Source organism: Ceratosolen solmsi, unplaced genomic scaffold (assembly GCF_000503995.2).
Source record: "Ceratosolen solmsi marchali unplaced genomic scaffold, CerSol_1.0 scaffold7, whole genome shotgun sequence".
NCBI lineage: Eukaryota > Metazoa > Arthropoda > Insecta > Hymenoptera > Agaonidae > Ceratosolen > Ceratosolen solmsi.
In genome coordinates, this window is record NW_011948413.1 from 14,202,944 (window position 1) to 14,216,899 (window position 13,956).

At 25.8% G+C, this 13,956-nt stretch overlaps 1 protein-coding gene across 1 annotated transcript in view; it reads right to left on the minus strand.

The window, feature by feature from the left end:
• Positions 1-13,956, minus strand: part of para (sodium voltage-gated channel paralytic) — a 59,691-nt gene that overhangs the window by 37,646 nt on the left and 8,089 nt on the right. The window contains exons 5-12 of the mRNA XM_011506256.1: positions 11,729-11,884; positions 10,583-10,788; positions 9,604-9,732; positions 6,735-6,826; positions 5,122-5,334; positions 4,740-4,803; positions 2,327-2,636; positions 1,599-1,886 (exon numbers count right to left, since the gene is read on the minus strand). Coding sequence (XP_011504558.1) covers positions 1,599-1,886; positions 2,327-2,636; positions 4,740-4,803; positions 5,122-5,334; positions 6,735-6,826; positions 9,604-9,732; positions 10,583-10,788; positions 11,729-11,884 — 1,458 coding nt within the window. The remainder of the gene's footprint in view (positions 1-1,598; positions 1,887-2,326; positions 2,637-4,739; positions 4,804-5,121; positions 5,335-6,734; positions 6,827-9,603; positions 9,733-10,582; positions 10,789-11,728; positions 11,885-13,956) is intronic.

Genomic DNA, 13,956 nt, shown 5'->3' on the forward strand with positions numbered 1-13,956 from the left:
TACGTACATAATTTGTCCATTAATTAATTTTATTACTTTTGTTTATGGGGGTTTTTTTTTTGTTTTTTTTTTTATTTATTTCAAGTATGCATTTAATTTGTTAAATTAAATAGCCCAGGTCTATTATAGTATATTTGTATGTTATTCTTATAATAGATTAATTTGACCTAAAGACTATTAAAATTAATTCATAATAAATTATGAAATGAAATGAAATAATTAATTAATAAAAAATTAATTCAATTCGTAGATGTGATTTAGTAATTTATACATAATATAATGCAATCATATAATTGTTGTAATGTCTACGATGCTGGGACTTCTAATTATATTTTGAATTTCTTATCTCTTGTTACAGTTATTGCCATTACAACTCTCTTAAAAAATTATAATTCGAAACTAATTTCATGTCGATGTAAATAATTTTTATATAAGAAAAATTTCACTATTTTACATAGTCTCCACTGAATCCATTTGTATTGTGAATTAATGGGCAAAATCCACGCCACGTTCATGGAAATATGTGTCAGTCCATTTTAAGTTGCTGCACTGGCAGGATTAAAATAAAAATAAGACTTAATAGTATTTTGATAATGCCACATCCTGGTAGAGAAAATAAGATAATACAAGTAGCGGGAGAGCACGTCAGAACTTTTGATTTTTTCATCTTTACGATTAAATGCATGTCAAGAAATTTGTCATTTTCATCTTCATTTTTTTACTTATATAATTATTCAAAATAATTGTATTTTACAAAGAATAATTGAAATATAATCTTTCTATATATCGTGTTAAAATATATTTTTAATGCTATTTTCATTTTATTAAACATCGTAGATTATTATACATTAGTGTATTTCTTATTAATTTGAAATTGTAATTGCAATAATTAATATTATTTATAAAATTCAAATGAAAGTTTTATAATAAATTATGTATAATGTAAGAAAGAAAGAAAGTGTAAGGAAGAATTTAATTGTATACTATATCTTTATTTCTTTGATTTAACTTATTTTAAATAAATGAAGAAATTCACTATTTTAAAATTTACTTTCTCATTAAAATCTCATAATAGAACATTTTAGGCAGTGCTAAGCTACGGAAAATACCCAACGGAATGAATATCCAAGTAAACCTTACTAATGATATGAATATCTCTGACCAACATTTTATATATGTACATATAAGCAAATAAAATTAAAATTTAATTAATGACATAAGAAAATGAATTAAAATAAATAAATAAGTGATAAGGATATTGATATGGAGAATCAGATAAAGAATAGACAGATTGATAAATGCGTACGTGCGTTCATTCGGGTGTGCATGCGTGGGTGCGTGGGTGCGTGGGTGCGTGGGTGCGTGCGTGCGCGCGCGCGCTATTGTTGGCGAATGGATGGGTGAGGATAATAAGAAATAATGAAAATGAAAGAGAGAGAGAGAGAGAGAGAGAGAGAGAGAGAGAGAGAGAGAGAGAGAGAGAGAGAGAGAGAGAGAGAGAGAGAGAGAGAGAGAGAGAGAGAGAGAGAGAGAGCAAGAGAAAAAATTAGAAATAGATGAGATGAGGTAAGAAAAGTCATGCGACTCTTAGAACTTACGGCGCTGACTTTGCGAACTTTAGTGGTAGTTGAGTTGACGTTGTGATTATTGCTCGATATCTTGACCCTGTGCTCGCTAATCGATTCGACCGACCTTATGCTCATGCGCTCTTTATTGTTGTCATCGTTTCCTTTCTCTTGTCCGACAAACAGCTCATAACTATGACAGGAATAATCCGAGGGTGACTTGAGAATTTGATCAGCAGCAGCGGCCGCTGCAGCCGCCTCTCGAGCCTCCGCTTGAGCCGCCAATTTGTTCTCTTTCGCTAAAGCCGCTTCCTCCGCTTCCTATTATCGGAAATCGGATACTTTGCATATTGATCTATTACGATTTCCCATGACAGCACGCTATGTAAATCTTTGAAATATTTATAGGAAAGCTAGATTCAACGGCTGCGTTTAATGCTTCATTATATGAATTACACGGAGATTATCCCGAGATTCATACTTCTCATTTGTCTCCAATACCCCCCCCGCTTACAACTAAATTATTGATCATTGTGTTTAAATAACTACCACAAATATTCATAAAAGCAAATTAAACTTTTGGTAACAGGATTTATAATAAAATTAGTAACGCAATGTTTTTAAATTTGCGTTAATTTTCAACGGTAAATGCATTCGAGCATATAATAATTATTATTATTATCATAGATTTGTTATTTTCAATACATTTAAGCACGTAAGATAAAATGTATAAAATGTTAGTATAAAATTTAGTTGCATACCCTTATTGCTTGTTCTTCGGCAAGCTCTTCCTCTTCAGCCTTCTTCTGCAATTCATCATACGACATCGCAACAATGGCAAGGATCAAGTTCACGAGATAAAATGAGCCAAGAAAAATAATAACAATGAAAAATAACATGTGCCACGGGCCAGCCGATCTCAGAACCAGCTGATAAAGATTTTCCCAATAGTCTTGGGTCATCAGACGAAATGCGGAAAGCAAAGCCCAACCAAATGTATCGAAACTCGTATAGCCGTAGTTCGGATTCTCCCCATAACCTTGTAAACACGTATACCCCGGTGGACATTGTCTATAAACAAAAGAAATTAATAAACGAATAATTTACTTTTTAAGACACACAGATCTTTTATTATTTATTCTATTATTTAGACTCGATTTTTAAATTTATCAATATTTGTTATCATATGAATAAACTGCGGTCTTTCATATAGTAATACAGACACTCGCTCAACATGCACAATGTTATTTCAATTGTATTTTCATTGTTCAACTAGCAGCCATTTAATACAATTTTATTATTAATTCACCTCGTCCAAGTCACTCGATATAAATCTGTTCTCTTTTAATTCTTCAAAGCTTAATGAAACATTTTCTTCATACATTATATATAACTTCATTTTAATAGTATGTTGAAAAAATAACTGTAAATTATTTTTTTAAACAAAAAGATCCTCGTAAAACTTTTTATTTATAATAAGAGGGTAGACTTCGGCTTGCCTACTTAAATATGTAAGTTGTCCCATTTATAAATAATTTACCTTGGATTTAAACCTTTCTCCAGAATTAGTAAATAGTGATGAAAATTATTTTTAAATTATAATAGTGCCTATATAATAGTCATAAATATAATCATTGAAATAATTCTATTCATAGTCAATTCTATACTTTATTCAATGACTCTAACTATCGATGGTAAATGAAAAGTATAATGTTTAGATATATATGTTTGGAGTCTAAATAAATGAGTTTTCGTGAAAAAAAAAAAAAAAAAAAAAAAAAAAAAAAAAAAAAAAACAAAAAAAAAACGGAAAAGGAAATCAAAGCAGTAAGTATTGAATTTATTGACTTATTTGGTTATGTTCAAAGCGCTTTATCCAAAGAAAAAGCCTATTCAATGAAACATTATCAAATTATATTTAAGGGAGTGCAGTTTACAATATATTTCATATCAATAATGCCTTAATTTCGTTGGTATTATCGGTATAAAATTCCTAAAAGTAGTCTGGAATTTATATTTAAATTCGTATTGGTACATATTTTCAGTATACATATAAACTGTATTAGTATATGTGTTCAAATAGTTAAGCTTATTCTTATAATGAGGTTAGTAGACATTGATCTGAATAGTAAACATTTTGTGTTCGTATGAATATCACGCTGTTGGTATATAAATTATTTTATGATGCCGTTATTAAAACGATAACCAAAGTATACTGGGAGAATGTATAATGATATTAAAATAAATCAAAAGTCTATTAAATAAAATTTAAAAAAAAAGTCTGAACGAAAAGAAAAGAAAAGCTTTACTATTGAAATGAAATTTTTAGTAAAGTAGTATTGAAAAAATTCTATATGAAATACTGGAATAAAGGACTTGATAGTTTATCAAATATAATAATAATACTTTATATAACACTGGTCACAGACTATTTAAAAAAATTTAAATATTAGCTTATGAACAAATCTTAAAAGCAATTATTCTATTATAAATATAATTCGAACATAAACTACATTAAACCATAAAATTTTAATCATAAATAATAATTTTCTTTACCGATGAATATCGTAAGTGAATTTACTATCGCTAAATTTACTATGTATAAATGGAAGAGTTACGAGTATGATAAATCAAGTATTTATTGACAAATGATGCAAGAAAGTTGTTCTTGTACATTAGAATAGCATAAAAACATAAAAATCAGTATATTAATTATATTATCACAACATAAGAATCTTAAGAAAAATCTGATATCGATAGGTAAATATTGCAAATTAAACCTTAACATTTCATATATTTGAATATTAAATTAATTAGTTTTAAAATTTTAAATACCTTTTCTCACAACTCCATATTTCAAAATTGATACGTATAATACTATAAAAAAAAAAAAAATCTGATTCCAAGATTAATATGCTTAAAACAATAGACTATAGGCAAGGTATAATAAATATTCGATCGTTGGAAGGCTTTGTAAATTATAAATCGTGATATTTTAAAATTAATTAATATAAAATTTTAGTTATAAGTGCTTTTACAGTACTAGCTTTTCTTTCAATGTTTACTCACTGCAAAATTATTTCTCATAATTAATATAATTATTACATTTTTATATATGCCTACGGCATAACTATTTTATAATAATTATTATAAATAAGGAACGGAAAATCTTACCCAGCTCCAGATGAATTCCCACATAATGGATAATTTCCGGCTTCATCCATACCATACCAATTTGCTACAGGTAAATACAAGATTATATTTCAATTTGAAAATATGATTTTTTTGAATGTTTATAAATAAAAATAAAATAATTTATAGCTTAATTAACATACAATATTCATGAGAGCATAGAGTTAAGCTTGAGTTTGGCGAATAGAGATAATATAAGAATTATAAAGCTAAATTTTATATTGAACGTAGTTATTTTTTCGAAATAATAAAAATTATCCAATTCATGTACAATTAGTTTATTTTCTTTGCATGTATTGAGCAAAATAAGCAAAGTGAGCACAAGGTCGATTCATAACTTTAAATTGAAAAGTGAGGTACTTACTATCATTACTAACAAATCTCTCCCAATTATCATCAGTGAGGTTTCCCCATGAACCGTCGTCGGGAAAATTCTTTATACACTTTTGCGTCAGTACACCCATGTAAATCTGAAGGCCCATCAGCGCGAATACGGAAAGGGAGAACATTGTTAGGATTATCACATCGCGTAGATTTTTCACTGACTCTATCACAGCACCGACAATAGTTTTAAGACCTTAAACAGATTTAGATCAACATGATTAAATGCTGATGCTATCATTTCAATCGAAAATTCATTCATTCTGTCTTTTGTTACAAGGGACAAATGAAATAGTTACATTTTGCATAAGACCTGACTATTTAAATGCATAATTTATTATATATGTGTCGGAGGATTTCATTTTTCATAAAAAATTAAGACACAAAATTAAAATATATATCTCGAATAGTGATTAAAATATGATTTTTTACGAATGATTACAGACAAATATAATTTTCACTGTAAATTGTACTTAACAAATTAGATTGTCTCTATAATTGTATTTTTCATTCTTTTAAATATCAAAATATAATCATATTTGTTAATATATACCATTGTCATTAAACAGTAATATTTTCAGAAAAATTAAAAATGAAGTTATAGTTTCAACATATTGTACAAGAATTATTTTGCTACAATAATTACATTAATAAATTGTTATATACTTGAATGATTTTAATTGATTAATGAATAAGAATTGATGGAATACGAACAGAAAAATTAATGTCCTATATAGCGATGCGATAAAAGTATATATATATATATATGTATTAGTGAAAATTAAAAATGCATAATAATATCTGAAATATCATTAAAAGTACTATTTAATATTTAGTTGAATTTTGAAATCTCGAAAGAAAATTTAAAATATTTTAAAAACATTTTCACAATATGATTTATGACAATAGTGTAATTAAAACAAAAATATAGTATACAAACCTCAATGCATCGACCACAGTTATATAAATATATTATTACCATTGTGAAATGTTTCTGTATAATCCTAACAAAAGTAAAGTTGGTTGAATGCAACGAATTCGTGAAATCAGTGTTTTAGCTAAATGAGTATACATTTCAGAACTATGCAAAAATATACAAATTACTTACAAAATATAGAGAAATAATACAGAAATGAATAAAAATAAAGACACCGAGAATTATATGAACGTAAAATTTCTATAACTAAGTTAACTACTTTAAATTACTTAACCCTTTGATCATAGATAAATTTAATTTTCTACAACATTTTTAAACTAGTACACGAGATCGAATGTTCAAATTGAAAAATTTCATATTGAAAGTAGTATATAAATATTTTATTCCTATTGCATCACTTATAATCGAAGAATAATATGCGAAATAATATAATTCGTGATTATAAAGGACCAATTATTATGAAATAAGATTTTTTTTTTTATGGTAATTAACTGAAAATTGTAAAGCGAGTGTTACGATTAATTCAATTAATGAAAGTTGATTAATCAAATTAAGACTAAAAAAAAAAACAAGAAGTGATTATCGTTAATAAAGTAAAAAGTCTGAGATCGAAGGGTTAAACATTTTGTACTTTGTATTTTCTAATTTCTAAAGCATACCTGGTACAATAGCGACAGTCTTCAAGGCTCGGAGGACTCGAAATGTCCTGAGAGCGGCAAGGTTGCCTAGATCTATTCCCATCGTCACATAACTGCAATACACCCGAACATCACACACACATTACAGTGGTCAAAGAGAAAACGAGGAAATTCAGTTTTACGAAATAAAATTGTTAAAAAAATATAAACAAAAGTGTAAAGTAATTTTATAGGCAAAACTGATAAAACGTGTCAAACTCGTCAAATTTTTACTTTCTTCTACTATTAATTAACTATTTCCTATATATATATATATATATATATATATATATATGTATATATTAATATGATAATAATAATATTAAAAATTAAAAATGTATATATGCGTAACAGAAATTATGATCGTAATAACTGATTACTGTCGTTAATTAGAATGGGAAATATAGAAACTATTATTTCATGCAATTCGACGTTTAATATAAAATAATTAACCAATTACTTTAGTTCCTAAATAAATAGAAGTGTCTATTAGTATTTCTTAAGTATCTATGATATAAAAGTAGAATTCTAAGCTACAATAATGTGTCCAAATATACGTGCTTAAATTTCATTTTTTATTTTATACTCTTATACATTTACTTTAAATCGTATGATTTAATAGCAATATTAGTTTTTCTAATTTTACGAACCAAAAATGCTATTTCGGATATTAATAGTCTATTCGGACGAATAAATGATCAAATTACAAACCATGAAATTATTATAGATAAAGAATTTATTGAATTTTTTGTTTTTTTTTTCTTTTTTTGCAAATTTTATCAACGTTTAATCGAATATTAAATTTATAGTTTAATTTCCTTTTAATTCATAAAAAAATATGAACATATATTTATACGGTTTAAAATGTCAATATAAATTTTATTATATTTACTCATAAGATTAATTAATAAATAATTATAGATAACTTCCATACATAAGATAGCATTTCTAGTATATAACTAATAAGTACTGACCAAATTTTCATGTATACTACTTATTACTAAATTTACGTTTTATTAGAATTAACTAAATAAGTAAAATCAATTTATAAATTATATTCAATTAATGTAAGCATAGACACGTGTATTTTTTACTGATTTGTAACTATTCTAAAAAGAGTATACGAAGATAATTATCATACATACTCTGTCTGAAATGCTAAATACGAGTATGATTTCTAGCGTGAACTAGATGATGATAAAATCATATGATCAATATACACACACACACACACACACACACACACACACATGTATATAATAGCATTGTATATAAATAAATTTTGCGCGTAGAGTAGTATTTATTCACTGCTGAATCGCGCGCCTTTGTTCAGTTACTAAGTAAAGTAGTTGTCAGTAGGTACGCAATTTGAGCGAAGTTGCTTGACGATTCAATAAATGAAAACTATTATACAGTAAATATTAAAACAAAATAATACCATGATAATTAAGACATTATCAAAAATAAAACGCAGCCTTTACCTCGTTAAAATTTTAATTAATATTACATTTTTACATTTACTTCAAAATTATTAATCTAAATAAATTATTTATTATACAAGAATTTAGCTCATTTGAACGCAAATACGCGAATATATGGTTTTTTGTTTTATATTATTAAACGTACTGAATCAAAATATTCCTAACAAAAATAAGTAATAATTTTATACTTGCAATGCACTTTAAAATGTTTATAAATATTCTGAAAATAAGAACTAATAAGATTATTGCATTAGATTAAATAATTATATTTATAAATCAGTTACAAGTAATTCTTACATATTTTATATAAAGCAGATAATATTCCAACGAGAAAAAATTATTTAATACTATTAGTCATTTATTATTTTTATATATTACTGCATTTGTCAACAGAACTTCGCCCTGCGAACGTACATATTTTTAAAATATCTATACAAAAATATAATTAATTAAATATGATTCTGTAAAGGGTGTATTATTTTTATCGTTCATTTAATCACAAATATAATTCTACATTCTTAATACGCCTATAATTTTTGTATGTATAATAATCATTGTAATAACAAATATATGTAAGTTAATTATTTGTTATTAAAAAATCATTTTCACATTTTTAATTGAGATTGGTTATTATGAAAACCTCTAAATACCTGTATAAATATTTTTATATGACTATAAAACTACACATGTACGTAATAATAATAATAATAATAATAATAATAATAATAATAATAATAATAATAATAATAATAATAATAATAATAATAATATGGTTCTCTAAGAGATCTGTCTCTATATTATATTTTGAAGCAAAAACTTAAAATGTTATTAGAACGATAAAAAATAAAAAATAAAAATCCTGCGATCTAACTAATGACAGATACATAGTATTTCACATTTAAGACAAGTATATAATGTTTGTTTATATCATACTATTCCACGCGATTAGTGTGTGTGTTCCTTGATCCGAACAATGCTATAAAATATGTAGGGGGGCTCCGTCAATCTAGTTGTAAAATTATCATTAGACAGTATTTTAGTGAGTGACGACTTCTGATTTTTATACAAAATAGTTTTTATTATAATCAGTGACGCCTTTTAATATATATCAGTATATAAGTATAATATACAATTTCACACGTGTACCTAGATAATACAAAAGTATACAATTATGTATAATATTTTCGTCATCAGAATATATTTATATTTAGATTTATATTTATATTTATATCTTATATTTATCTTATATAAATCTTATATTTATATCAGAATATAATATATTTACAGTAATAATATACAATATCAGTTGAATTGAAATGATTTTACTTCCAAGACAATATTATGTAAATATTATATAGGTAAGTACTTACGCTAAAGCTATAACTACGAAGTCGAGCCAATTCCATGCATCTCTAAGATAGGTAAAAGGCTGCAAAATGAAACCCCTCGCCATGACTTTAACAGCAGACTCAAACGTATATATGCCCGTAAATATGACCCTAAAATGTAAAAAAATGTATACAAACGCATAGATGCATTTAAAAGTTGTGTATATACATAATCTATTCATTTATTCATTATTTATTTATTCATATATATATATATATATATATATATATATATTTCATATACGTATGTTTCACGCATATATGTAATTTATGCTTTTTCAATAAAGAAAAATCAATAGTTAAAAAAAAGCTGCATAATAAAAATATTTTTTTCTACGTCATTGAAATTTTCTACTACATTTCTTGAATAAGAGAATTTATATTTAATGACGTAAGAAAAATAGTTGTAAAAATTTATTGATATTATGTTTAGAGATTCAATTATTGATACGATTTTATAAATTGTATAATGTTTGAAGATTTATATATTGATCGATGCTGAATGAATTATATAATATTAATTTCAGAAATTTATTATAATTCGTTAATAACTTATGATCAAATACCGAACTATACTATTGATATTTCTTGTTTTTATTATATTATATATAAATGACACAATACTAGAACAGAAAATCCTTTTTTTTTTTTAATAAAAAACAAATACTAATTTTCGAAATGAAAATATGGCTTTCAGATTATTATTATAAAATTCTTTATAAATACTTTTTACCTCGATATTATGTATTACGGACTTTCATTGATACGTTCTTTTTATGAAGCCATATTTTCTTTTAACATTTTTGTTTAAATAAATATTTGTCAATGTAAATGATATATATAAATAAAATAGCTTACGCTGTTAATTTATAAAATAGCAATATCAAAACAAATGTGTATAAATAAAATATATGAAATATATGCAAAATCGAGAAATATTATGTCATACGCATTCACTTACTCGGTAGATTCGATCGTGGGCGTCGTCGGCATGATCATAAGCACACAGTTACCCAAAATTGTAGTGATAATGAAGAGAGAGAATAAGGGATGGACCAGTATGTAGATGGCCACCCGCCGTATCGGATTGAATGGATCCAGGATCCATAATGCATCCGTGGCGGAAAACCTAAATATGTCCTTGCCCTTACTAATGACCACGAAAGTCTGCAATAAATAAAAATCTATCCATTATACAATTTTAAGCAACTTCATTTTTATTCATAAATACTTGAAATTTTTAATTCATAATCTACTTAAATGTTATGTAATATCTCATTACATAATTGTTTTTATTATTATTTATATATTATATTCATACATTACATTAATTAATATCAATATAATATTAATATATTACATAATTATATATATTGTTGATTTATATACAATAGCTTATACAAGCTGTAAAAAAAATTTATTACACTTTTAATTTCGAAACTTAGAATTTAGAAACTAATCACACGCTATCACAAAAAATATTATGTTATATCCTACTAAATAATTATTAGAGCTTTTTCTTTATCGTGTAAGAAACGTTGGCGAAAAATTTAAATAAATGATCTTGATTAGTATGATAATAAATAAGTGCATATTAATTTTATCGAATTATGAATATTTTTTTGGGAGGAGATTAGTTTTGTAAAATTAGATGACGAACGAGAGAATAACTAATCCAAGAAAATGTCAATTATATAAGTTGATGAGGTGGAAGGTAGGTGAGGGTAATCATGAAAATGCGTGATAAGACCCGAGTGGGGTATTAGTACTTACTTAGTATAAATATGACAAGCGATCTTGTTGTATAAAATAGAGAGTTTTTAGAGAGAAGGAGTTATCACTCGAATATTTGATATTAGGAAAATGAAGCATAATAATGAAAAAAAAAAAAAAAAAAAAAAAAAAACTCTTATCGTTAACGAATGTAATTATTAATTATAGCTCGTTGATATTTATTATAAATGACAACATAAATTAATTTTTATTAAATATAGTTTGAAAAAATCCTTCCCATTTTTTTATCCGACATATTTTTAACAAACTGAATAAAATAGTAGAATAAATTTACGATTTAAGATAAGAGTATATCGTAAAAGCAATATCTCACTCTTTGATTATGGTAGAAACTATCAATATCTTCAAGAGGTATGGAGGCCAGCTCAGGGGGAAATTCGTTGTGCAGTCGGACCGGAATTGGCGCTCCTTGCTCGAACATCGGATCCGGCTGTGGACCCTCATCCTCATCTTCGTCGTCATATCGAATCTGCGAAAATAGCCGTAAAGTTAAGATCGAAAAATTGCGAAAATTCCGGCCACAGGGATACACGAGGAGCCGAGTTCGCCAGAGCTTCATTAAAGCAATGCAGTAACCCTTTTTGGACAATGAACTGGCGTGTTTAGATACGAACTTTATAAGACAAATTTAATACCGTGGAAGTTCAAACAATTTTATTAATGAATTAGTTTTTTTTTTTTTTTTTTTTTCAATTAATCTCTATTTTAAAACAATATAATTTTTAATATAATATTTATTTTTTCATCTATTATTTTAGGCATAAACTGTAAAAGAAAGTTAATATTAAAAATGGATCAAAAAATAATATAAAGTTAAGAATAATAATATCATTAGTGTATGTTGGATGTAATGACAAAACTTTTCAAGAGCTCCTTATCGTTATGTATATGGTTATCACTATATCTTCTTCGAGATTAATTGGTAATGAGATTCAGACTATTTTTACAAAGTAATATATTTCCAATATAATGTTCTTTATATGATTATAATAACACATAAAAAATTCAAAAAAAAAAAAAAAAAAAAAAAAAAAAAAAAAAAAAAAAAAAAAAATCGACAAAATAGGCTCAAAAAGATGAATGTACTTTATTATTTTTAACATATTTTACATACAATCTGACATTGAGAACTACATTATTAGAAGAAAAATTTTAAATCTTCATATAAGAAAAATTGTATTTTTAAATTATCTATAAGAATATAATCTACAATCTATTTTTATTATATTGAATTTTAAATAATATTAGTAATTTTTTATTTCAGCAAGAGATACTGCATGACTCATGAATAAAATTCATTTAAATTTTAATTATATAAGCGGCTCCTCTCTGTTTCCTCCTTATAATCGAATGAACTCTAGGACTAAACCTATAACTTTACACGATGCAGCTTCGTCAGCAGTGTTAATTAAAAATTTATCGAAGGGCTCCAATGAGATATGTCTTCTCTATAAGTCCTTAATATTTATATCTTATGTTAAATTCTAATTGAAGCACCTCGAAAATATTAATAATCAATGCATAAAAAGTGAGTGTAATTATTTCGTCTTAACAATACGTGTAGATCTCAGAGCAATCTAAAGTTCGATAATGCGTGTTAGTTAATACGTGTAGATTATAGAAATTATAAGAAATTGTTATATATAAGTGATTGTCTAATTGGTTAATATTATCGGTATAGCAATATTTAAGAGAAAAATTTGTTTACTTGAGTATTGAAAAAGCGAAAGTTACAAAATTAATTTTCCAACACTTATTATCTAAATATATATAAAGAGAGAAAAACATTGTGCAATAAGTATTTACTGCAGTGCAAACTTGCATAATCATTGGGTGTTGCAATTACTATTATAATTTTGCGCGTTTTTATAAGAATTCAGGTAAGTATTGAATTATTATGGCTATATACGCATGTAATATAATAATTCAATATTATTAGTTTATAGTTAAGAAACACGCCAATGGTTAATTACAAAATTGTTTACTCGAAATTTAATCGTACGATTTTTATTGAAACCGCGTTCAAAGGAAAATCTGTGTTAACGATACGTATAATCAGTGTAGTATTTGAATTATGATGTATTTAAAACTTTGCTGTTGTATTTGTTTTTATTTTTGTTTATTTGTTAAAAAATGTTTCACTAGTCTAAGAGAGCACAGTAAATACACTAACTAATTTTCTATTCTGTATTATAAGCTGAAACGATGAATTATTACTTTTCCTCTTCATTTCATTCCACTATCATATTATTGACACTACTTCCATTACGTGCGTACTAAATATGTTTATGTGTATATGTTTAAATCTCTTTCAAGTCTCTATTGTCTATAATAAATATGCAATAATAGTTCGTGAATAATGTTTGCGTGTGTTTGGAAATTATCTTGAAAAGAAAAAGAGGTAATGGAAATGGTGAAATAAAGTGGGGGAGGGTGGGGGGGGGAAGGAATTGAATAGATAAAGGAAGGATGGAAGAAGAGTAAGGGACGAGAGGGATAGAGGGATACAAAAATGAAGAAAGGGATAATAAATAAATATTT